Source organism: Grammomys surdaster, unplaced genomic scaffold (genome assembly GCF_004785775.1).
Source record: "Grammomys surdaster isolate TR1022 unplaced genomic scaffold, NIH_TR_1.0 125504, whole genome shotgun sequence".
NCBI lineage: Eukaryota > Metazoa > Chordata > Mammalia > Rodentia > Muridae > Grammomys > Grammomys surdaster.
This window is the reverse complement of record NW_021620360.1, coordinates 644,279-669,258: the sequence shown is the minus strand read 5'-3', so window position 1 is coordinate 669,258 and position 24,980 is coordinate 644,279. Positions and strand designations below refer to the sequence as shown.

Genomic DNA, 24,980 nt, shown 5'->3' with positions numbered 1-24,980 from the left:
CCTCCCTCCTCCTATTTCTATGAGGGTGTGCACCCATCCATCTACCCACTCCCACCTCCCCACCCTCGAATTCCCCCTCCCTGGAGCATTCAGCCTTTAAGGGACCAAGGCCCTTCTCTCCCACTGATGCCCAACCAGTCCATCCTCCTCTACAAATACAGCTAGAGGCATGCCCTTTGTGTCCAGGAAATACTATTATTCCTGCTCATTGTGTTAAAGCTTTTCTTTAACAACATCAACATGTCGGCAGCCAAAGTACATGGCTTGAACCAACAGGTTGGCAAGCCAAGGATGGGTAAGATTCTGCAGTCTTACTAACCTAAGACAGAAGTTCATTGCTTTGGATAGTGCATATTCCATGATGTGTAAGGAAGGCATTCTTGTCAGAATGACCTAAGACAGGCTCAGTTATGTTAGTGAAATAAAAAAGGGCAAGAGGCAGAGAGTCTTTGGAGTTGCTTGGCAAGAATCTGACATGGGCCAAGGACAAGGAAATGGGCTGCTTGGCAGGAATATGACATTGGCCAAGGACAAGGAAGTGGGCTTCAGGCAGGAATCTGACATTAGGCTAGAACAAAGAAGTAATTTCTGGTAGAAATCTTAATCTTAGGCTAGAACAAAGAACTAATTTCAGGCAGGAATCTAAATATTAGGCTACAACAAAGAAGTAATTTCAGACAGAAATCTAAATTTTAGGCTAGAACAAGGAAGTAGGCTTTTAGACATGAAAATGACTTTGGGCTAGGACAGGGAGTAGGCTCAGCTACTTTGGTCATCTTGATAAGCCCTTAGAAACAGTGATCACGGTAGTGTTCATGTAATTGGGTTTAATGCCTTGCTTGTTCTTTGACTATTTGTGTTTATTGTCTCGATTGTTCCTTGACTAGACAATAGATTGCATCTATTGTATTTCTGGACCCTCAACCCAGAATGGACCTTAATATATACATGTAATTAAAATGGTATAAAAGCAAAAAGGGGGAAGGGGATGGGATAGGAAGTTCTAGGGAGGGGGAAAAGGGGAAATGGGTTGACATCTGTATTGTAAATAAATAAAATATCCAATTAAAAAAAAAAAGGAACGAAAATAGGCCTGATCCTCCATACAAACTAAATATACAAGACATAAACACAGAAGGCAAAGTAAAGAACTACAGACTAGAAAGCAGCCTAGGCTACTCATAATCCTGTGGACAGGATGAGGATCTGGTCATTCTGTGCCATGTGATCACAGACTCAGCATGTGCTTCACAGTGATGAAGAGAACAGAGCCTGGAGGTGACATAGCCAAGGGTGACCTCATGTTAGATAACAGTGACCTCATCTGGGCACATCCTCATTTACACTCAGCTCCCACAGCCTCATGCTGTCCCACCAGATACACACAGCATAGTGACACAATTCTGGGAGCTTCTCCATCTGCCATTTATTTCCTCCACACGCTCTAAGTATTCTCAATCCCTTATTTAACTGTCAATCAACCCTCAGGTCAAGAATGTGAACAATCCAGTTCATATTCAGATTCTTATTCTCAGTGTGGAAGTAGAAGCTGCAGCTCTGGAAGACTGTAGCTGACAGGATGGAGATTCCCCAAGACCAGAAAGGTTGGCTGTGGAAGGGAACACAGGCAGTGCAGGGACAGGGACTTGGTGTGCAGGGGCGGACTGGGCTCCACAGTTCTTCACATTGAGCCCACAGGCTGACAGGGAACATCAGACACTGTTGTCTAAAGAAAGCTGAGGGCTCTGGACATCACAGGAGAGACCTGAACACATCTGTTACTCAGTCCACTCCAGGCTGCTGTCTTCATGCTAGAGAATAGGAGTCATGAACAATCACTGTGAAGTCAACATTCCAACAACCCACCACTCACAGAGAATTCTGAGGTACCTGAAACCCAATCATGTCCATATTGCCCCTCCCCAGTCAGGACCCAGAGTGTCACCTTTACAATCTGGAAGAGACATATCAGAACTCTGGGAGCTGTCCCTGCCTAGGGTAAAACAAAACAAATATATATGTATATGATGTATATGTATGTATGTGTGTATGTATATATATATATTTTCAGAACACAGTAGAACTAAGGACACTAGAAGATTTCTCTGGAGGACTATTATGAAATCCCAGAGCACCCTAACATCCCTACCTTAACTCCAGTGACTCTGGAACAATCTCCACCCACCCCAACACTAGCTTGGAGCTGGAGCATAGTTCCCTCCTTTTCCATCTGTGAGAAGAAAAGCTGTGAGAGTTCAAGGAAGATCTTGACACTAGAAGTTCCCAGAACTGACAACAGACTCAGTTGGAGACAGTAGCAATGCAGGGTGTGGATGTGTTTCCCATTAATGAGCAGAGCACACTTCTGAAGGAGGCTGAGAGAAAACTCAGACCCTGCCCTTTCCTACCTGTGTTTCTCCTCCTCTTCATCACAAAAGCCACCACAGCTCCAATGATGGCCACAGCTCCAAGGACAACCAGTACAGCAATGATTGCCATGTTAGAGTCAGTGGATGGAGGAGGCTCTGGGAAGGACAGGTACAGGAAATGAAGGTGAGGGTCATGACCCCAGCTCTCAGCCCTGACCAGCTCAGGGTCTGCAGAAGGTTTCAGCTTTCCCTGACCCCAGCTCTGCACCCACACCCTCCTTACCCCATCTCAGGGTGAGGGGATGAGACAGTCCCTCATGCTCCACACGGCATATGTAATTCTGTTCCTTCCCAAGAGGCACCACCACAGATGCCCACTTCTGGAAGGTTCCATCCCCTGAAGGCCTGGTCTGCACAAGCTCCATGTCCTGGGTCAGGTCCTCCCCATTCAACTGCCAGGTCAGGTTGATGTCAGCAGGGTAGAAGCTTAGGGCCCAGCACCTCAGGGTGACATCGCCTTCTGTTCTGGGATGATGGGTCACTTGTGCCTTTGGGGGATCTGTGTGGAAGATTTAAGCAATGCCACAATTAACAAGACAAAAACTGAAACCTACATAAGACTCAGTTAAATCAATGATGACACTGAACTACATGTCTGTTTGAACACTTCAACGGTCATTGTACAAGTGGCCAGTAGGTAGAGCTGGTCCCCACAGCGCAGAACTGCCTATGTTCCTGGGGGACTCAGAAGCTAAGAGGGAATCCACATGAGCCAGTGGGTCAACATGGCCGTCCTTATGTAATGTTTTATAGTATGAGAAAAGTAGTCAAAGATGGAAGATAGAATGAAAAATAAGTAATTTAATACGTGTTTGAGTTCATATCTAGATTAGAAATTAGAGCCATATGCTACTGGTAGGTTGCCACCACTGAGGCTCAACCACTGTGGACATCTTGCTGACCAGCATAACTATCAGTCCTAGTGAACAGCCATCACAAAGTGGGCAGCAGAAATTTGGTGATCCCCTGAAACTCAGGCAGAGAAAGTGACTCCCAGTCCCTGCCTCTGAGGTGACAAGGTATAAGTATGTTGCACAAGATTTCAGGAGTGTGCAGTGGACCCCTGTGCACCTCTCCCTGGACCACAATGTGCTCACAGGGTGTATGCATTTTCCCTTTCACTCAGACCTGGATTGCAGAAGACCCTGTCTCTCAGAGAGTCCAATTCCTGATTCACTAGCGGGAACACTGTAACTTGTGGGGACAGAGTAATAGCAGGAGGTTTCTGGATGTTTAGTTCTGACAGGAAACAGTCTAAGTTCACAAGAATCTTTCCTTTAGAGGGAACCCTGAATTAACTTGTCTAACCATCCAGTCTGTGGAGACTGATGCAAATACTTATACAAGGGCATGGAGAAACAGTATCACTTGAGTGCAGACAAAAACTGACCAGAAGCAAAATAATGTCTTCAAAAAAAAAGTAAAGAAAAAAGAAAGTAAGAAATATGAAAAATTGAGTTGTCAAAGGGATGTAAACCCCACAGATATGGAGGGATCTGCGAGAATGTATTCTTTGGAAAGTTCTAGAAACTGACGGAAACAGCACAGTGTAGGGAGTCCATGTCTTCCATCAGGTTAAGGAGACTTCTGGTCCTGAGGTGTAAGGGCTGACACACTCAGAATGACAGGAATCAGTGTCCACAGACAGTAGGTATAGGCAGAGAACCTGGCCCCAGAGAGGCCATGGCTGATGTCAGGGAGCCACTATTATTATATCATGAAATTCTCTCCTTCTCTCCTGAGACAGACTAGTAACTGTCCAGGGAGAAGGATGAGCCCTGGGAGAGTCAGTGCAGTCACTGTGATGAGGATCAGGAGACCCAGGGACACTCTCTCCCCCCTGAGACAGGGGCATCCCCCCCAGCTGAGGGTTTCTTCTTCCCCAGGACTGAGCCCCAGCCCGAGGGCAGAGGGAGGAGCTGCCCGCGGCCCCTGCACCTGTGCGCAGCAGCGTCTCCTTCCCGCACTCCAGGTGTCTGCGGAGCCACTTCAGGCACTCGCCCTCCAGGTAGGCCCTGCGTTTCTCTGCTTCACCAGCCTGCTCCCACTTGCATCTGGTGATCTGCGCTGCCATGTCCGGAGCTGTCCACGTTTTCAGGTCTTCATTCAGGGCGATGTAATCGTGGCCATCGTAGGTGTACTGCCTGTATCCGCGGAGGAGGCTCCCCTCAGATCCCATGTCACAGCCGTACATCCGCTGGAACGTGTGAAAGCCTGCGGGACCCTACAGTCAGCCCCACCGCCCCGCCCCGCCCAGGAATCGGCCCCACCCACCCGCGGACTTCTCCAAACTGAGAAGGAAACCGGTCTTGGGTCAGTTCTTCTGAACCTCGGATTTGTGACCTGGGACCTCTCTAGAGCCCTTATCGGGACGTGGAGGGGTCCTTACATCCGACCCGGTGTCACTCACTGCCATCGCTCTGGTTGTAGTAGCCAAGCAGGGTCCTCAGGCTCACTCTGTAAATCTGCTTATTTCTCTTGGCGATCTGTGTGTTCCGCTCCCAATACTCCGGCCCCTCCTGCTCCACCCACGGCGCGCGTGGCTCGTATCTCGGGTTCTCTCCATCGCTGTCGAAGCGCACGAACTGCGTGTCATCCACGTAGCCGACGATAATGAACTGGGGCTCCCCGAGGCCGGACCGGGACACGGTGGTGTAGAAATACCGCAGAGAGTGTGAGCCTGGGGTCAGCTCGCGGTGAGACCCCGACCTCCTCCCGGGATCCCCTGCGGGTGCTCGGGCCGGGAGGGGAGCAGGGCACAGGGCTCCGGACGCGGATGGAGAAGGGGCGGAGGGTTTGATGGGCGACTCAGGGATGCGGCTTCCCCAGTGCCGCCCCCGCCCGTCCCCGCAGAGTCCGTTTCCCTCCCGACCCCGCACTCACCCGCGCGGGTCTGGGTAGGGGCCAGGGCGGCCGCCAGCAGCAGGAGCAGCGTGCGTGGCGCCATCGCCCCCATTTGTGATCCGGAGAGTTCCGAGAGCAGCTTGGACTTCATAACCAATCTCCGCAGTGACGCTGATTGATTCTCCAGGATCGCGCCACCCAATGGGGGTGAAACCTGCCAGTGTGTCATCAGTGTCCAGGCAGAAGGAGCTGATACAGTAGCAGCAGAAGTGAAACTGGGGAGATGGGGAGTCCCCAGCCCTGGGCTTCCCCACTCCTAACCTCAATGCCTGGAGACTAAGACTTTGCCTGAACCTTGTGCTGTGCACAGAGTGTTGTTTGTCATGGCATCTCCGATTCTGACCCAGAAGCTGTGTGGACACCAGGAGAGATGAGGGACTCTTAGGCTAGACTCTCTGTCCTCTTCTCCACCCTTCCTCTTCCTTCTTGTCTTCAGAAGTCAAGACCCTGGAGTCTTCTAGAAGAAAAGCCACTTCCGAGAATACAATGGCAACACAAGTGGTTGAGGATGCAGTGGAGAGATGCTTCTCCTTATAGCAGAGGGGCTAGCTTGCATCCCCACAAGGACTCCATAGAGAACAGTCTCTGTTTTCACCTGCAATGGGAGGCTCACACTCTAAAGCTTGAGTGCAGGACTCTCATTTGTAAAGAGGAGACTTTGCCTCTTCCCTTAGGATCTTTTTTCTCAGCCCTGCGCTTATTCACAGATTCCTTGTGTTACTTCCTTGATGAAAAGTCTGTACTTCCATGTCAGGTGTTTTTGTTTGGTTGGCTGTTTTTTTTTTTTTTAAAAATACAAAACAAAACTAAACAAACAAGGATCTTCATTCTGTGTCCTGAGATTGTCTGTGTGGACCTGGGTCATTGTCTCAGCACAATAGACCTCCTTGTCCACTGAAAAGTGACCCCTGTGGAAACCACAGAAAACAGGGCACTGGTCTCTGTCTACAGGGCACTTTCCTAGTGTCCCCACTCGAATGGTACAGTTGATTTAGTGACCCAATCACAGTAGGAGAGGAACTGTCACCGACTATAACACAGAATAGTGATGACAGTGTGGCAAAAGTTATGTAATCTGTGACCCTCTCACTCCCTCTCTGACCTTCACTCTCACTTATGAGCTGATGAGGTGAGGGACTTGAGTGTCACAGCTGTGTGGGACACTGGATCTGATAACTGAGTTGACCCCAGAGTTCCTCAGGCCTGTGCAGTGTGGACACTGGAAGAAAGACGATTCTCATGCCAGAGAGTATACACTGGTGATGTGAGTTTTCATCCCTGATCAATAGTGTGGGGAAAGATTAAATTTATACATTTTTTGATTCTGTGCATGACCACAGGTGTGAATTCGAGTCACCTCCCCATACAGGTCTCCACAACAGCCCAGCAGCCTCACCGTGATTTAGCATAACCTGTTTTCGTGAACAACCCATGTTAAGTGCTTTGAATATTTTCCATGGGAACTTGATGCTGTTAGATTTCATCCTGACCAACCTAAGGATGCTGTTGGGGATAGGCAGATCTGCAGAAAGGATCTGTCTTTGTTACTTTTCTTTTTTATTCTGGTTTTTTTTTTTTTTTTGATACAAGGTCTGTCTGCACAGCTCTGGCTGTCCTGGAACTTGCTATGTAGACCAAGCTGGCCTTGAACTCACAGAGATACATTTGCCTTTGCATCCGGAATGATGGGTGTCTTTGTTTTGGGTTTCATTGTTGTGAGGAAACACCATGAGCAAAGCAACACTTCTAAAGAGAAACATTTAATAGGGGCTGGTTTAGAATTTCAAGGACTTAGCAAATTATAACAAGAAGTATGCCAGTGTGCAGGTAGACATGGTTTTGTAGGAGTGGAGACTTCTGCATCTTGATCCAAAGCCAGCCAGGAAGAGGTTCTCATTTCACACTGAGAAGAGCATGAGCATAGAGACCTCAAAGCCTGCCTCACAGTGACACACATCCTCCAACACGGTCATGTCCACTCCCACAAGCTACACCTCCTCACAGTACCACTCCTTATGGACAAGTCTCAAACACATGATTCTATGGGGGCCACCTATTCAATCCACCACTCTGGGACTGAAGGCATGTGTCACCACACTAGCTTTAGTTAGTATTTTATTACTGTGATAAGACACTGTGACCAAGGCAATTTATAAAAGGAAATGTCTAATCTGTTCTGTAGTTTCAGGGGCTTTGAGTCCATGATGGCAGAGTAGAGTTGTGGGGAAGAACAGCAGAGAGCTCAAGATTTGCAAGCAAAAGGCTGAGACACTGGGAATAGTGAAAATCTGTTACAACCTCAGTGCCAACCCAGTGGCACAAATCCTCCAACAGGCCACACATCCCAATCCTTTCTGAGCAGTTCCTTCAGCTGGATGTGAAGTATTCATTCCTGTGAGCCTGTGTGGCTGTTCTCATTCAAACCAGCACACTGTTCACTATGAAATGTAAGATGCCAGCAGGGTTCTGGAGATGTGTCCGGTGCAGTCTGACAGAAATACCCTCAAACAGGAGACTCTGCTGAGTTAGCATCTCCCTCTTGCCTCTGCCTCCTCCTGCTCAGCCCCTCTTTGTCTCTGTCCCTCAGGCCTCATTCCATTGACACCATCTTTTCCTGTGCCTCTAGATTCTCTCATGGTGGTCAGCCAGCAGCATGCTGTGAATCAGCTGTGTGGTTTCCTTATGTAAACATTCCAATAGTGGCTGGAGAGATGGCTCAGCAGCTAAGAGCACTTGTTGCTGTTGCAGAGGATCCAGGGTGAGTTCCATCAGCTCATGGGGGCTGTCAACCATCTGTAACTTCAGTTCCAAGGGATCCAATGCTATTGCACCTACATACATATATATAAAAAACAAATACATCTAATAAAAACAAAAGTTTAAAAATATGACTTGAAACATACTCCCTCTCTTTCTCCTATACATCTAGAGTGTGAGGCCAGGGGCTGAGGGCGCAGGGTTCTTTAGACAACACAACAGCACCAGCCAATGAAGCCAGCTCTGGAGCAGGACAGGAACAATTGATTGAAATACACATTAATGAAAGAAAATTTGGAAAAAAGTAATAAAATATAAAACCCGGCATATTTCATTTTATGAACCTACTGTGCACAGTGGATCACAGCCTCACCCCAGGAAGAAGACACAGTGTGTGGTCATCTTTGCACTTGAGCCAATGGTAATTTTTGATTCCCAATGAAGAAGATAAATTCCACTCAGACTTTGAATGCTAATTTGTAACAGGCCATGACATCCTAATATCCGGAGTGTGTTTTCAGAGAAAGGTGTCCCCTTTCTCCATCTTCCCTGTCACTGCAGACCCTCTAGGATCTCACCTGTTGAAGAAGAAAGAGAAGCATCACATTCTTGCACAATAATGCCCCCTGGTGGAAGAAACAAAGAGGACAGATCCTGAGCCCACATTGCTGAGGGTAAAGGGGATCCAGGCTGGCTGAGCTGCCCCAGGGCCCCATTCCTGTCTGCACTTCTCCAGGGGTCTCAGGTCTCATGCTGCCCTGCTCTCATCAAACTTACAATCAGAAGAACTTTCCATGATTTTCCACCTGTGGGAAAAGCAGGAGGATGGTCAGATGAGACAGCCATGTTCAGGACCTCAGCACCTTTTCAGGACAGCCTGTCCTGGGTCACAGAATCACCAACAGCATTCCAAGAACTTATACATCATTTGCTTGTTAATGAAGATAATCCACAAGTTTATGACAAGATAGGATTGTATCCTGTATAAATGACAGACCTAAAGCATTTTCAGGAGGGAGTGATAGCTTATGAGATGCACTTATCCTGTGTGAAACAAGCTCTAAATAATTGGACTACTCAAAGTAGGATTAATTCCCAAGACTGAGGAGGATTGATGACAGCTGTACCAGAGGCTGGTCCTCAATTGCAATGGTTGCCATGGTGGAGCAAAGCCAGGAACTTGGAACAGCACAAAGGAGCGAGGGGAATTAGCATAGCACAGGTCCAGTTAATAAGTGCTATGTGCTGCTACACAAGAACAGGTTCAGTTTGAAGAAACATTCTTAGAACAACGTTGTTTAGCAGCTTTAAGAGCTAGGAACAAAGTTGGGGAACCTGAAAAGAAGCCCACGTCTCTTAGAAAAATTCTGCAAGTCTCAGGGGAAACCTTCACTGATTTTTTTTTTTTTTGCCAAGATTTGTTCTAACTATAAACAAAGCCATGTCAGACCCTGGTGCAAAACAACTGCTAATTGAGACTTTGGCGTTTGAAAATGCAAATATGGAATGCAGAATGTTGTCAGGCCATTAAAGTCTAGGGCAGCACCTATGGAACAGTGGATCACAGAGAAGTCCAATATTGTCTCTAGCCTGTATAATGCCACAATAATTGAGCAAGCCATATCTAAAGGTTTAGGTCTCAAAATCTGAGGCGTTTTAACTGAGGAAGATATAGTAAGAAGACTGTGAATAAGTTGGTAATGTTCTCAGATCTCAAAGTGCCCTGTGCTTTAACTGTGGAAAGTATAGTCACCTGAAACAAAATTTTGAACAAGTCATCTCTAAGGGCAATTGATTTTCTGAATGTAAACCAGCAAGAAGGCCTAGGCTTCTGGGGTGTGCAGGCAATGTGACAAGAGATGCCTCTAGTCCAATGAGGGTAGGTCCTAGAGAGATGTCCAAGGCAATTTCTTGCCAGCCAGAAATAAAATCAGGGACCTAGCTTGAGGCCCTAGAGCAGAAAGTACAAGCTGTTTGCCTCAGGTCAGCCAGAAAATTAAGGAACAGGAAGAAAAATCTCAACTAAGGAAAAATTGCCTTCATCCAACAAACATATAATAATGGTCAACCTGTAAAATGATATCAGTGGAATGTTTTTCCACAGGGAATGTTAAACTCTCCAACACTGTGTCAGTATTTAATGCCACAACTGGTAGAAATAATTTGTAGGCAGTTTCTTCATCCATTATTTACCCTTACATGAATGATAGTCTGATGGCTGATTCTGATGCAGATACTTTAGAAAAAAACTGTTTTGTGAAACCAAAAGAATTTTGCAATGTTCAGGTTTGCAGATTGCTTCTGGAAAAAAAATAGATGGAGGACATTCTATTCACTATCTACATTATTAAATAAGTCAACAAAATATTCAAGCCCAGAGGGAACAGATTGAAAGAAATCAGATGTGAAATCTCGATGAGTTTCAAAAATCAGTGAGAGATATCAATTGACTCTGGCCCACCATTGGATTAGCTGCTCAAGAGTTAAGTAATTTGTTTCAAATGTTACAAGGAGACTCAGACATAGACAGTCCAAGAAAGCTAACATAGGAAGCATAGAAAGAATTAGCCTTAATAGAAAAGAGACTGGAAGATTACATGTGAATAACATAGTTCCCAAACTCATCTGTGTTTTGGTTATTTTGCCTTTAACTCATTCTCCCATTGAGATCATTATGCAAAGAGATGTAGTATTTTAGAATGGATCATCTTAACACACAATCAAAGTAAAAAATTAAAGGTTTACATAGAAAATATTTCTGATTTAATTATAAAAGCAAGAATATGTCAATTGTCAGGAGTAGACCCAGCAGAAATTGCAGAGACTTATACTAATGCTGAGATTACTTCATTATGGGTATTCAGTGAAGACTGGCACAACTATTTGGGAGAAATTAACAAACATCCTAAAAGCAAACAACGTTACTTTATAAAAAGAACTAATTATATTGTCCCATGTATTGTAAAAGGAACACCAACTACTGAAGCACCTACAATATATACAGATGCAAAAACCTTAGGAATGGCTGCTTATAATCCAGGAGAAAAAAAAACAGCAAAGTAATTCAAATCCCATATGCTTCAGTTCAAAATCAGAGTTGTGTGCAATCCTTATGGTACTATCAGATTTTCCTGAATCTCTTAGTATAGCTTCTGAGTCTCAATATGAAGAAAGAGTAATTATGCCCATAGCAACTGCTGAGTTTATTCTGAGTAACTGAGAGTTAACTTTGTTATTTTGTAACTGCAACAGGCAATCAGAAATAAAAACTATCCATGATATGTCGCTCATATTCAGTCTCTTACATGATTGCCAGGTACTCTAGCACAAGGAAATGAAATCGATGAATTATTTACAGGAAATGTGTTAGAAGTCTCAGATATTCATGAAAAACACCCGGCAACAAGTCACAGAATTTATAAAAAAAAATACGACTTGTTTTTAGTATATTCAAACACCATTATATACTGGAAATAACTCTAAGGGCATCAAAAAATAAATAAAAAGAGAAATCTGGCATATAAATGTGTTTCAGTTTGCAAATTTTGGAAAACTAAAAGTTTATACACCATACTGTTGACACACACTCAGGATTTCAATGTGCAACTGCTTTGAGTTCTGGAAATATTAATTCTATGATTATACATTTACTAGAAGGATACTTGTACAAACTAGGACTGACAATGCTCCTGCATATGTGTCCAGTAAGAAGAAGAAATTCTCTGTATATTATAAAGCACATTCCAGCTTTACTACACAATGTTGAAGGTCAAGCAGTTACAGAGAAGATCTAATCACACCTTAAAGAACACACTTACACAGCAAAAAGGAAAAATAAAGACCCCAGGGGTGAGAACATTAACAAGAAAGGAACACAGCAGCTGAGAGACACTGGATCAAGGAAAAAAACTGGAATTATGTCATGCTATACACTATAAAGATGTGTTAACATCAGAATGGAAGTCAGAAAATGTATGGTGTTGGGAATGCTGATTTGTTTGTATTTCCACAGTACACAAGAGGTGTGGATACCATCAAAACTAAGAAAGCTCAGAGCTGACCAGGGAGGTCTTCTGAAAACATCAGCCACTGACCCAGAAAGAGCAAAGAGGAGAGCCTGACCAGCCACTGCCTTCCCCTGCCAGCCAGGAAATCCTGGGCAAGAAATGTTCAGTTCCTAACCACTGACAGGTCTACATTACAGAATATTATTGTACATAGAAGACCTAATTGTTAGCAAAATATAAAAGTCTAAATAGATATTGTATTTGGCAGATGCAGTTATATGTGTCCTGAAGAGATGTAGCTTCAGTGCCTCTAAATTCTCCATAGAGAATAATGCTAAAGAATGGAAAGATCCTGCCTGTTTTAAGGCAAAGTTCATGGGAGAGGTCTGGTGGTCTTTGCTCTATGACCTGAGACAAAGTCAGCAGGTGATCTTGGTCTACACTCTTGAAAAGGATGAAAGTGTTGGGCCTCTACAGGCTTGCCATGGACACCCACCCCCAAACATGACAGTGACAAGGCTCAGCCTGCCAAGAGTGTGGGAGAGGAGTTACAGACTTATTTTATAAGCCATTGGAACTTTGACAGAAACACCTCTCTCTCTCTCTCTCTCTCTCTCTTTCTCTCTCTCTCTCTCTCTCTCTCTCTCTCTCTCTCTCTCTCTCTCTCTCAACTTTGAAGAGGGCTTCCGAGAACAGAGAAGTACTGGCAGGACAGAGGTAAAACAAATCTAGGAAACAAAGTTCAGGATCCCTCTGGAGTTTGGAAGAGCTCAAGAGAAAGGTAGACTAGCTTGGTAGAATGACACACAGTGAAATTTCTAAAGAGCTGGCAGTTTAGTTGTAGAATCAGATTGTAAATAGGTAACACACATATACTTTAGAAAATAAAGTTTCCTCACTGAGGTAGCAAGTTGTAGCCTCAGTTTATGCCTTCCGTGTCTTTAGTGCTATAAATATTAGTTAATTTAAATGGTTACAGGCCTATGGGCAGGACTTTGGTCTTCTGCAATACAGAGCCATCCACAGTGGAGAGCAACAACAGGCTTTTGAAGAAGACTTTAAGACAGACTAGGTTAAATATTGCATTCATCATTCCCAAGTCAGGGCTGCAAGCACTAGGCCCACAGAGATGGAGGTGGAGATTAAGAAACTTGAGAGAGTTAACTCCAGTACACAAGGTGCTTCAGTAAAATATTCCAGGGTCAGGAATCGGTACCCAGGTTACAGGAGAGAGAAGCACCGCTGTTAGGTCTTATTTCAGCTGTGGATGTACTCCTGAGAGATGAACAGACAGATCACACCAGACACCTGAGAACCCTGGAAAACACAGTGGAAAGAGGGAAAAGCAGAAATCACAACAGTAGCTTGGCTACAGGGAGCGCCCAGGGCAGTTTCACTGCTACATCCTTGGTAGCTAAATCAATTGGGTTAGATGAAATGTAATGTGACTTATTTGTGCACCCTACAGTTTGAAAAGGATCACGAGTTGCATCTCTGATATTTAGCCCAGGGAGCTCATGATCCTGGGGACAGGACAAGGCTCAAACTTTCCCTGTGTCCTTGTGACCACAGACTCTCAGAATGTGCTTCATAGTGATGGAGAGAGAGCAGAGACTGGAGGTGACACAGCCCAGGAGTAACTCCTTCAGAGATAATAACACCCTGAGCCCATCTGGGCACAGTCCTGTTCAAACTCAGGTCCCACAACCTCATCCTGGCCCATCAGATACACACAGCTTAGTGACACAGATTCTGGAAGGATCTCCATCTGCCATTTATTTCTTAAAAAAAACTCTAAATATTCTCAATCCATTAACTTAACAAGCAATCAACCCCAAGGTCAAGATGTTAACAATCAAGTTCACATTCAGATTCTTATTCTCAGTGTGGAAATTAGGAGATACAACTCAGGGCAACATTGAGCTGACACAAAGCAGATGTTTCCCCCTCCCCCACCAGGCTGGACAAGAAAGGTTGGCTGTGGAAGGGAACACAGGCAGTGCAGGAACAGGGACTTGGTGTGCAGGGGTGGACTGGGCTCCACAGTTCTTCACATTGAGCCTATAGGATCACAGGAAACATCAGACACTGTTGTCTAAAGAGAAGTGAGGGCTCTGGACGTCACAGGAGAGACCTGAACACACTGTCTGTCACTCAGTCCAATGCAGGCTGCTGTCTTCATGCTACAGAATGAGAATCATGAACCTAGTGTGAAGTCAATATCTCAACAACCCATGACTCACAGAGGATTCCATATATATATATATATATATAGAGAGAGAGAGAGACAGAGAGAGAGACAGAGACAGAGACAGAGAGAGACAGAGAGAGAAAGAGAGAGAGACAGAGAGATTCATAGAAAGTGCTGACACAGATACAGATCCCCTGGACGATTACAATGGAGGAGCTATTATGGATTCCCAGAGCTCCCATCATCTCCAGCTTCACTCCAATGGCCTCAGGACAATCCTGTCCCCCACACTAACCTGGAGCTGGAGTGCAGACACCTCATTGTCTACCTGTGAGAAGAAAAGCTGTAAGAGTTCAAGGAAGATCTTGACACTAGGAAGCTTTCAGAACTGACAGCAGACCCAGTTGGAGACAACAGCAATGCTGGGTATGGATGTGTTTCCCATTAATGAGCAGAGCACACTTCTAAAGGAAGCTGAGAGAAAACTCAGACCCTGCCCTTTCCTACCTGTGTTTCTCTTCTTCATCATCACAAAAGCCACCACAGCTCCAATGATGGCCACAGTTCCAAGGAAAACCAGAACAGCAATGATTTTCATGTTAGAGTCGGTGGATGAAGGAGGCTCTGGGAAGGATAGGGTCAAGAAATAAAGGTGAGGGTCATGACCCCAGCTCTCAGCTCTGACCAGCTCAGGGTCTGCAGAAGGCTCCAGCTTTCCCTGATCCCAGCTGCGCACCCACACCCTCCTTACCCCATCTCAGGGTGAGGGGCTGAGAGAGCCCCTCATGGTACACATGGCATGTGTAATCCTGCTCCTTCCCAAGAGGCACCACCACAGATGCCCACTTCTGGAAGGTTCCATCCCCTGAAGGCCTGGTCTGCACAAGCTCCATGTCCTGGGTCAGCTCCTCCCCATTCAACTGCCAGGTCAGGGTGATGTCAGCAGGGTAGAAGCCCAGGGCCCAGCACCTCACGGTGACATCACCTTCAGATCTGGGGTGATGGTTCACATGTGCCTTTGGGGGATCTGTGTGGAAGATTCAAGAAATCCCACAATTAACAAGACAAACTGAAATCTACACAAGATACAGTTAAACACTTCAACTGTCATCCCACCAGTGACCAGGAGGTGGCGCTGGTCCCCTCAGCACAGAACTTCACATTTCCCCTGGGGGCTCAGAAGCTAAGAGGGAATCCACATGAGCCAGTGGGTCAACATGGCCGTCCTTATGTGATGTTCTACAGCATGAGACAGGTAGTCAAAGAATGACAGATAAAATGGAAAATAAGTAATTTATCATGTGTTTGTGTTCATATCTATATTAGAAATTAGGACCATATGCTCCTGGAAGGGTTCCGCCTCTGAGAGTCAACCACTGTTGTCGTCTGCCTTATCAGTATAACTGTCAGTCCAAGTGAACACCCATCACAAAGTGTGTAGCAGAAATGTGGTGAACGTCTGACACTCAGCCATAGAAAATGACTCCCAGCCCCTGCCTCTGGACCACAAGGTACAGGTGTGTTACACAGGATCCCTGGAGTGTGCTGTGGACCCCAGTGCAGCACTCACTGGAACACAGTGGGCTCACAGGGTGTGTGGATCTTCCCTCACTCCAGCCCTGGATTGCAGAAGACCCTGTCTCTCAGAAAGTCCCATTTCTTTTCACTAAGGGGAGCACTGTAACTTGTGGGGGCAGAGGAAGAGCAGGAGGCTTGTGGATGTTTAGTTCTGGCAAGAAACAGTCTAAGCTCACAAGAATCTCTCCTTTAATGAGAACCCTGAATTAACTTGTCTAATTACCCAGGCTAGCAGTCTCCCCTGGCACCTGTGGAGACTGATACAAACGATAATACAAGGGCATGGAGAATCAGGATCACTCCAGTGCAGACAAAAACTGACTAGAAGCAAAATAATGCCTTCAAAAAAAAAGTAAAGAAAAAAGAAAGAAACAAAGAATGAACAGGAAAAACAAAAGAGAAAAAAAAAAACAAAAAGAAATCCCACAACTTAGTATTCAATCAGGGTACCCCATAAGGGCTCATGTGACCTTCACCACTGTAGGAATACATAGAATTGGGTTGTTGAAAGGTCGCAAACCCCACAGACAGGGAGGGATCTGCGAGAATGTATTCTTTGGAAAGGTCTACAAACTCAGGAACCAGCCTAGTGTAGGGAAGTCCATGTCTCCCATCAAGTAAAGGAGACTTCCGGTCCTGAGGTGAAAGGGCTGACACACTCAGCATGACAGGAGTCAGTGTCCACAGTCAATGTGTGTGGGCAGAGAACCAGGCCTGGGAGAGGCCATGGCTGACAGCAGGGAGTCCCTGCTGTTCTGTCAGGAAATTGTCTCCTTCCCTCCTGAGACAGACTGGGAACTGTCCAGGGAGAAGGCTGATCCTGGGAGAGTCAGTGCAGTCACTGTGATGAGGATCAGGAGACCCAGGGACACTCCCCTCTGAGACAGGGGCATCACCCCAGCTGAGGGTTTCTTCTTCCCCAGGACTGAGCCCCAGCCCGAGGGCAGAGGGAGGAGCTGCCCGCGGCCCTGCACCTGTGCGCAGCAGCGTCTCCTTCCCGAGCTCCAGGTATCTGCGGAGCCACTCCACGCACTCGCCCTCCAGGTAGGCCCTGCGGCTCTCTGCATAACCAGCCTGCTCCAACTTGCGTTGGGTGATCTGCGCCGCCATGTCCGCCGCCGTCCACGTTTTCAGGTCTTCGTTCAGGGCGATGAAATCGCGGCCGTCGTAGGCGAACTGTGTGTACCCGCGGAGGAGGCTCCCGTCCGACCCCACGTCACAGCCGGACATCAGCTGGAGCGTGTGAGAGCCTGCGGGACCCCGTGGTCAGCCCCGCCCACCCGCCCCGGCCCCGCCCACCCGCGGACTTCTCCAAACTGAAAGGGAAACCGGTCCCGGGTCGGTTCTGCTCCCGAACCTCGGACTTGGGACCCGTGACGTCTCCGGCCCCTGTGTCGGGACGTGGAGGGGTCGTGACCTCCGACCCGGGGTCACTCACCGCCCTCGCTCTGGTTGTAGTAGCCGCGCACGTTCCTCAGACTCACTCGGAAAGTCTGCTCGTTGCTCTTGGCTCTCTGTGTGATCCGCTCCCAATACTCCGGCCCCTCCTGCTCCATCCACGGCACGCGCGGCTCATATCTCGGATTCTCCGCGTCGCTGTCGAAGCACACGAACTGCGTGTCGTCCACGTAGCCGACAGAGATGAACCGGGGCTCCCCAAGGCCGGGCCGGGACACGGCGGTCTCGAAAAACCGCATCGAGTGTGAGCCTGGGGGCGGCGCGCGGTGAGACCCCGACCTCCTCCCGGGACCCCGGGCGGGTGCGCGGGCCGGGAGGGGAGCAGGGCGCGGGGTCGGGACGCGGGTGGAGAAGGGGCGGAGGGTCCGGTGGGCGACGCGGGGACGCGGCTTCCCCGGTGCCGCCCCCGCCCCTCCCAGCAGAGCCCGTTTCCATCCCGACCCCGCACTCACCCGCGCGGGTCTGGGTCGGGGCCAGGGCGGCCGCCAGCAGCAGGAGCAGTGTGCGCGGTACCATCGCCCCCATCTGGGATCTGGGGCGTCTGAGTCCCGCGGGCTGCGTGGACTTTATAAGCAGTTGCCCGCTGAGATGCTGCTTGGGTTCCCGGGATCGTCCCACCCAATGGGGATGAGTCCTGCCCGTGCACCATCAGTGTCCGGGCAGAAGGACCTGACACAGGTTAGGAGCAGAAGTGAAACTGGGGAGATGGGGAATCCCCAGCCCTGGGCGTCCCCACCCCTGACCTCACCGCCTGGAGACTAAGACTTTGTCTGAACCCTGTGCTGTGGACAGAGCGCTGTTTGCCATGGTGTCTCGGAGTTCTGACCCAGAAGTTGTCTGGACACCAGGAGAGACCCTCAGGCCAGACACTCTGTCCTCTCCTCTACCCTTTCTCTTCCTTCTTCTCTTCAGAAGTCAGACCCTGGAGTCTTCTTGAAGAAAAGCCACTTCCGGGAATACAATGGGGACACAAGCAGTTGAGGATGCAGTGGAGAGATGCTTCTCCTTAAAGCAGAAGCGCTGGCCTGCAAGCCCCACAGGGACCCCACAGAGACCAGGCTCTGTGTTCACCTGCAGTGGACGGCTCACACTGACAAGCCTGAGTGCAGGACTCTCATCAGTAAGGAGACTTTCTCTCTTCCCTCAGGATCTGTCTTCTCAGCCCTGTCCTTAGACACACAGATTCCTTGTGTTACTTCCTAGATGAAGAGTCTGTGTCTCCAGCTCGATATTTTTTTTTGTTTGTGTGTCATTAACAGGGATCTTCATTCTGAGTCCTGAGTCTGTTCTTGTGGACCTGGGTCATCATCTCAACACAATAGACCCCACTGTCCACTGAAGAGAGACCCCTTTGGAGACCACAGACAAAAGGGCAGTGATCCCTGTCTACGTGGCATTTTTTTGTGTGTTCCCACTTGCGTGGTACTTCTAAAGAGAAACATTTAATACAGTTTCAGGAATTAGTCCATTATAACAGGACGCATGCCAGTGTGCAGACAGAGACTTCTACATCTTGATCCAAAGGCAGCCAGGAAGAGGCTCTCATTCCACACTGGGCAGAGCATGAGCATAGAGACCTCACAGCCCACCCCCACAGTGACAGACATCCTCCAACAAGGCCATGCCTACTCCCACAAGGCCACACCTCCTAATAGTGCCACTCCTTGTGGGCCAAGCTTCAAGCACGTGAGTCTATGGGGCTACCTATTCAAACCACCACACTGAGATTGAAGGCATGTGTCACCACACTAGCTTTAGTTTTTAATGGCTGTGATAAGACACTGTGAACTAGGCAACTTATAAAAGAACGTGTTTAGCCTGATCTGTAGTTTCAGAGGATTTGAGTCCATGATGGCAGAGAAGAGGCATGGTGGAGGAACAGCTGAGAGCTCAGGACTTGATTTGCAAGCAGAAGGTTGAGACTGAGAATAGTTGAAGTCTGTTAAGACCTCAGTGCCTAGCTGGGCCGTGGAGGCACATGCCTTTAATCCCAGCACTTGGGAGGCAGAGGCAGGCGGATTTCTGAGTTCAAGGCTAGCCTGGTCTACAGAGTGAGTTCCAGGGCAACCAGGGCTATACAAAGAAACCATGTCTCTAAAAACCAAACCAAACCAAAGCAAACCAAACCAAACCAAACAAAACAAAACCATCCAACCAAACAACCAACCAACCAAACAAAAAAACCTCAGTGAACAACCTGGTGGCACATATCCTCCAACAAGGCCACACAGCAGGCTGTGAGTAAGCTGTGGTTTCCTTATGTAAACATTCCAACAGTGGCTGGAGAGATGGCTCAGCAGCTAAGAGCACTTGTTGCTGTTGCAGAGGATCCAGGGTGAGTTCCATCAGCACATGGGGGCTGTCAATCATCTGTGACTTTTGTTTGTTGTGTACCTATACTCGTATAAAAATACATCTAATAAAAATCTAATTTAAAAAATATGATTTGAAAAATACTCCTTCTCTTTCTCCTACACATCTAGAGTGTGAGGCCAGGGGCTGAGGGCACAGGGCTCTGTAGACAACACTACACTATCAACCAATGAAGCCACATTGTAGCAAGACAGGAATAGATGATTAAAATAGACTGTACTGAAAGACAATTTGCAAAAAAAGAAAATAATAAACTTAAAAATACAAAGTATATTTCATTTCATGGACCTACTGTGCACAGTGGATCACAGCCTCATCCCAGGAAGAAGACACACTGTGTGCTCATTCTTTGCACTTGAGCCAATGTCAGTTTATGATTCCAGATGAACAAGATAAATTCCACTCAGACCTTTGAATGCCAATTCATAACAGACCGTGACATCCCAACATCCAGAGTGTTCCTGCAGAGAAAGGTGTCCCCTTTCCCCATCTTCCCTCCCACTGCAGACCCTCCAGGGTCTCACCTGTTGAAGATGAAAGAGAAGCATCACGTTCCTGGGCAACAGCGCCCCCTGGTGGAAGAAACACAGAGGACTCAGCCTGAACCCACAGAGCTGAGGGTAAAGGGGATCCAGGCTGGCTGAGCTGCTCCAGGGCCTCCTTCCTGTCTGCACTTCTCCAGGGGTCTCAGGTCTCATGCTGCCCTGCTCTCATCAAACTTACATCCAGAAGAACTTTCCAAGCTTTTGCAGCCGTGGGAAAGCCTACATGAAGACATGGAAGAAGGATCTTCAATGCCCGTCATCCTCTTTGAAGTGGAATGGGAGTTTTCTTAGGGCATTACTGCTGTGAGCAGACACCATAACCCAGGCAAGTCTTATAACTGACAACATTTAAGTGGGGCTGGATTATAGATTCAGAGGTTCAGTCCATTATCATAAAGGCAGGAGCATGGCAGCATGCAGGCAGGCATGGTGTAGGCAGAGCCTAGAGTTCTACATCTTCATCTGAAGGCTGCTAGCAGAATACTGACATCCAGGCAACTAGAATGAGGGTCTTATAGGCCATACTCACAGTCACACACCTACTCTAACAGGACCACACCTTCTAATAGTGCCTCTCCCTGGGCTGAGCATAGGGAAACCATCACATTCCTTGGCCCCCATAGGCTTGTTCAAACATGAGTCTATGGGGGCCATACCTAAACACACCATAAAGCAAAATACAGTCTAACTTGAAAAATCCCTGTATTCTATAGCAGTCTCAACAGTGTTAAAAGTCCAAAGTTCAAGGTCTCTTCTGCGATCCATCCAATCACTTAATTGTAATTCCCGAAGCAAGGCAGGAAACCATCTGGGCAAACCCCAAACTCTGCATCTCTATGTCTGATGTCAAAGTGCTCTTCAGATCTCCAACTCCTTTTTGTCATCTTTGTTGACTGCAACAAATTTCTTTCACCTGGGCTGGTTCCATTCCCTATTAGCAGCTTTTCTCAGCAGATAGACCACGACTCTAGCATCTTGAACATCTTGGGGTCTACAAGGCAACTTCACTGTTATAGCTTTTTATTTCTTTCTTTTTTTTTAGATTTTATTATTTCTTTTTTGGTGTGGTCTGTTCTTTTTATTTATTTTTTTATTGTTTTTCACATCGTAATTTTTAATTATTCACACAGGGGTTATAAACACAGAAAGGCATGGGGAAGGGGATGACACTGGAGCGTGAGTGTTCAGGGGGAATACAGATATTTTTCAGAACAGGGTATCGGCTGGGTGAAGGTTCAGGGGACAGGTCACTATGACTCTGCCTATGATTCACTTGTCCTTATCTAAGTTGCTGTTGTCTGCCAAGGCTACCTATTTACAAGGTCTATGACTACTCAGGCTGGTAAATTTCCACAAAAGCTGCCTGTTTACAATAGCTTATAGCCATCTGTTTCAATGTTTTTCCACAGGGACCCAAGACTTGGTGTTAGTATACATGTATGACAGGCCTATTGCTGATATTAGGCCTATGGCTGATTTTAGGCCTTCAGTGTATAAGCAGGGCTGCCCCTGACATCTCCCCCCTTCTCTAAGTATAGAAGGGCTGTGGTGATTCTAATCTTTTGAAGGCGGGGATAGAGGCCTGACCTCCAGTAATTGAAGGGGACCTTGTAATGGCTCCGGTCCCCCTGTCATTGTCCAGTGAGGCATGAGGGCCATACCCATCCTGATGTCTTTTCCTGGAGAAAGGATACTTTTGACATCAACCCCTATGCAGTCAGGCTTGTCCCTCAGGGAACCCAGAGAGATATTTTTAACTTTTATTTATATTCCCTTGCAGTGCTTAGCCTCAGAGCCTAAGCAAGAATTCAGAACGCCAGTCAGAGGGCGTTCTGAGTGGCCCCTCTCTGCTTGGTCTAGGGGTGGAAGTCCCCTCTTTTAGGTTGGGTGGAGATGGGTTTTGGGAACACCCTGGATAGAGTAACAACCTCATCTTGAGTCATTTTATAATGCAATGCAAACTTCTTCTTGAAAGACACTATTGCAAATAGTTGAAGATAATTAAGAAATGCAAGTGGGTAGTCAGTCAACCAAGTTTATGGACATGTTAGGTCACAGTTATGTTAATTACAAGACTAAGCTTTCTTTGGCCTCCTGTAGTTGTTTCCAAAGTTTAACAGATAGTAGATAGCTAGAAACAAGAGACATTTGCCTATTCTGATATACTATGCATAGATAGGCAGTCTTCGGAAATCTCAGACATCTACAGGATATGGCGTTTAAAAATATTTTATTAACATGAGTCTTTCCACAACAGTGAGACAGGACTGCACCTGGCAGCATCCCTGTGAAGGTTTCCCTATGCTCACCCAGGGAGTGGCACTATTAGAAGGTGTGGCCCTGTTGGAGTAGGTGTGTCACTCTGAGTGTGGGCTATGAGACCCTCATCCTAGCTGCCTGGAAGTATTCTGCTAGCAGCCTTCAGATGGAGATATAGAACTCTCAGTTCTGTCTGCACCATGCCTGCCTGGATGCCACCATGTTCCCTCCTTAATGGACTGAACCTCTGAACCTGTAAGCCAGATCCGATTAAATGTTGTCATTTATAATATTTGCCTTGGTGATGGTGTCTGTTCAGAGCAGTAAAACCCTAACTAAGACAGAAGTTGGTACCAGTGATTGGGGGTACCGCTGTGATAGGGCTGATCATCTTTTTTTTTTTTTTTTTTTTTTTTTTTAAGAATGTGGATTTGGGGACTTCCACCAGAGAACTCCTAAACCTGATAAACAACTTCAGCAAAGTGGCTGGTTATAAAATCAACTCAAACAAATCAGTAGCCTTCCTCTACATGAAAGATAAACAGACTGAAAAAGAAATTAGGGAAATGACACCCTTCACAATAGTTGCAAATAATATAAAATACCTTGGTGTGAATCTAACCAAGCAAGTGAAAGACCTGTATGACAAGAACTTCAAGTCTCTGAAGAAAGAAATTGAAGAAGATCTCAGAAGATGGAAAGATCTCCCATGCTCATGGATTGGCAGGATTAATATAATAAAAATGGCCATCTTGCCAAAAGCAATCTACAGATTCAATGCAATCCCCATTAAAATCCCAACTCAATTCTTCACAGAGTTAGAAAAGGAAATTCTCAAATTCATATGGAATAACAAAAAACCCAGGATAGCGAAAACTATTCTCAACAATAAAAGAACTTCTGGAGGAATTACCATCCCTGACCTCAAGCTGTACTACAGAGCAATAGTGATAAAAACTACCTGGTATTGGTACAGAGACAGGCAGGAAGATCAATGGAATAGAATTGAAGACCCAGAAATGAACCCACACTCCTATGGTCACTTGATCTTTGACAAAGGAGCTAAAACTGTCCAGTGGAAAAAGGACAGCATTTTCAACAAATGGTGCTGGTTCAACTGGAAGACAACATGTAGAAGAATGAAAATTGATCCATTCTTATCTCCTTGTACAAAGCTCAAGTCTATGTGGATAAAGGACCTCCACATAAAACCAGATACACTGAAACTAATAGAAGAGAAGGTGGGGAAAAGCCTCGAATACTTGGGCACAGGGGAAAAGTTCCTGAACAGAACTCCAATGGCATATGCTCTAAGATCGAGAATTGACAAATGGGACTTCATAAAATTGCAAAGTTTCTGTAAGGCAAAGGACACTGTCAATAGGACAAAACGACAACCAACAAATTGGGAAAAGATCTTTACCAATCCTTCATCTGATAGAGGGCTAATATCCAATATATACAAAGAACTCAAGAAATTAGACTCCAGACAACCAAATTACCCTATTAAAAAATGGGGTATAGAGCTTAACAAAGAATTTTCAACGGAAGAAACTCGAATGGCCGAGAAGCATCTAAAGAAATGTTCAGCATCCTTAGTCGTCAGGGAAATGCAAATCAAAACAACCCTGAGATTCCATCTCACACCAGTCAGAATGGCTAAGATTAAAAACTCAGGTGATAGTAGATGCTGGCGAGGGTGTGGAGAAAGAGGAACACTCCTCCATTGTTGGTGGGACTGCAAGATGGTGCAACCACTTTGGAAATCAGTCTGGCGGTTCCTCAGAAAATTGGACATAGCATTACCCGAGGATCCAGCTATACCACTCCTAGGCATATACCCAGAAGATGCTCGAACATATAACAAGGACATATGCTCAACTATGTTCATAGCAGCCTTATTTATAATAGCCAGGAGCTGGAAAGAACCCAGATGTCCTTCAACTGAGGAATGGATTCAAAAAATGTGGTATATTTACACAATGGAGTATTACTCAGCTATTAAAAACAATGAATTCGAGAGGTTCCTAGGTAAATGGATGGAACTAGAAATTATCATCCTGAGTGAGGTAAGCCAATCACAAAAGAAGACACATGGTATTCACTCACTGATTATTGGATATTAGCCTAGAACCTTGAAATGCCCAAGATGCAACTCACAGGCCACATGAAGCCCATAAAGAAGGAAGACCAAGTGAGGGTGATTCGGTCCTTCTTAGAAGGAGCAACAAAATACTCAAGGGAGCAAATATGGAGACAAAGTGAGGGACAGAAACTGAAGGAGGGGCCGTCTCAAGACCACCCCACCTGAGTATCTATCCCATGTGCAATCACCAAAGGTAGATGCTGATGTGGAAGACAGGAAGTGCATGCTGATAAGAGCCTGATATGGATATCTCCTCAGAGGCCTTCAAGAGTCAGACATATTCAGAGGCAGATGCTCACAACTAGCCATTGAACTGATCATGGGGTTCTCAAT

The 24,980-nt window shown here is 46.4% G+C and overlaps 3 protein-coding genes across 9 annotated transcripts in view; 1 reads left to right on the top strand and 2 right to left on the bottom strand.

Annotated features, from left to right (window-relative positions):
* Positions 1 to 1,401: 1,401 nt before the first annotated feature.
* Positions 1,402 to 5,443, bottom strand: LOC114638118 (H-2 class I histocompatibility antigen, L-D alpha chain-like). 4 transcript variants are annotated; one of them, XM_028786492.1, is made up of 7 exons: positions 5,313 to 5,443; positions 4,840 to 5,109; positions 4,368 to 4,643; positions 2,653 to 2,928; positions 2,409 to 2,525; positions 1,891 to 1,993; positions 1,402 to 1,811 (listed from the first exon to the last, which is right to left on the bottom strand). In XM_028786492.1, exons 1-6 carry the CDS (start codon positions 5,422 to 5,424, stop codon positions 1,902 to 1,904), a joined length of 1,143 nt encoding a protein of 380 aa, XP_028642325.1. In that variant the 5' UTR covers positions 5,425 to 5,443; the 3' UTR covers positions 1,402 to 1,811; positions 1,891 to 1,901. The 4 variants fall into 4 exon arrangements, with proteins under 4 accessions (XP_028642325.1, XP_028642326.1, XP_028642327.1 ...); XM_028786493.1 differs by having other exon boundaries at positions 1,946 to 1,993; XM_028786494.1 differs by having other exon boundaries at positions 1,891 to 1,954.
* A 1,992-nt stretch (positions 5,444 to 7,435) lies between these two features.
* On the bottom strand, positions 7,436 to 17,954 carry LOC114638044 (H-2 class I histocompatibility antigen, D-B alpha chain-like). Of its 4 annotated transcripts, none has more exons than XM_028786389.1 (7): positions 17,777 to 17,954; positions 17,305 to 17,574; positions 16,841 to 17,116; positions 15,040 to 15,315; positions 14,796 to 14,912; positions 8,439 to 8,896; positions 7,436 to 8,164 (listed from the first exon to the last, which is right to left on the bottom strand). In XM_028786389.1, the coding sequence occupies exons 1-6, from the start codon at positions 17,847 to 17,849 to the stop codon at positions 8,832 to 8,834; spliced, it is 1,077 nt and encodes a 358-aa protein (XP_028642222.1). In that variant the 5' UTR covers positions 17,850 to 17,954; the 3' UTR covers positions 7,436 to 8,164; positions 8,439 to 8,831. The 4 variants fall into 4 exon arrangements, with proteins under 4 accessions (XP_028642222.1, XP_028642223.1, XP_028642225.1 ...); XM_028786390.1 differs by having other exon boundaries at positions 8,464 to 8,896; XM_028786392.1 differs by lacking the exon at positions 7,436 to 8,164 and adding an exon at positions 14,584 to 14,616 and having other exon boundaries at positions 8,829 to 8,896; positions 17,777 to 17,952.
* Positions 17,840 to 24,980, top strand: part of LOC114638067 (H-2 class I histocompatibility antigen, alpha chain-like) — a 12,910-nt gene continuing 5,769 nt past the window's right edge. The window contains exon 1 of the mRNA XM_028786418.1: positions 17,840 to 18,444. Coding sequence (XP_028642251.1) covers positions 18,321 to 18,444 — 124 coding nt within the window. The 5' untranslated portion in view covers positions 17,840 to 18,320. The remainder of the gene's footprint in view (positions 18,445 to 24,980) is intronic.

What these genes read in the sequence shown, in the direction of transcription:
- LOC114638118 (XM_028786492.1), bottom strand. Translation starts at nt 5,424, where the DNA reads ATGAAGTCCAAGCTGCTCTCGGAACTCTCCGGATCACAAATGGGGGCG. An exon ending in CTACAACCAGAGCGATGGCA is followed by an intron (nt 4,644 to 4,839) that starts GTGAGTGACACC and finishes AGGGTCCCGCAG; the next exon opens with GCTTTCACACGTTCCAGCGG. An exon ending in TCCCCTCACCCTGAGATGGG is followed by an intron (nt 2,526 to 2,652) that starts GTAAGGAGGGTG and finishes TGTCCTTCCCAG; the next exon opens with AGCCTCCTCCATCCACTGAC.
- LOC114638044 (XM_028786389.1), bottom strand. Translation starts at nt 17,849, where the DNA reads ATGGGGGCGATGGTACCGCGCACACTGCTCCTGCTGCTGGCGGCCGCC. An exon ending in CCCGACCCAGACCCGCGCGG is followed by an intron (nt 17,575 to 17,776) that starts GTGAGTGCGGGG and finishes CGCCGCCCCCAG; the next exon opens with GCTCACACTCGATGCGGTTT. An exon ending in CTACAACCAGAGCGAGGGCG is followed by an intron (nt 17,117 to 17,304) that starts GTGAGTGACCCC and finishes GGGGTCCCGCAG; the next exon opens with GCTCTCACACGCTCCAGCTG.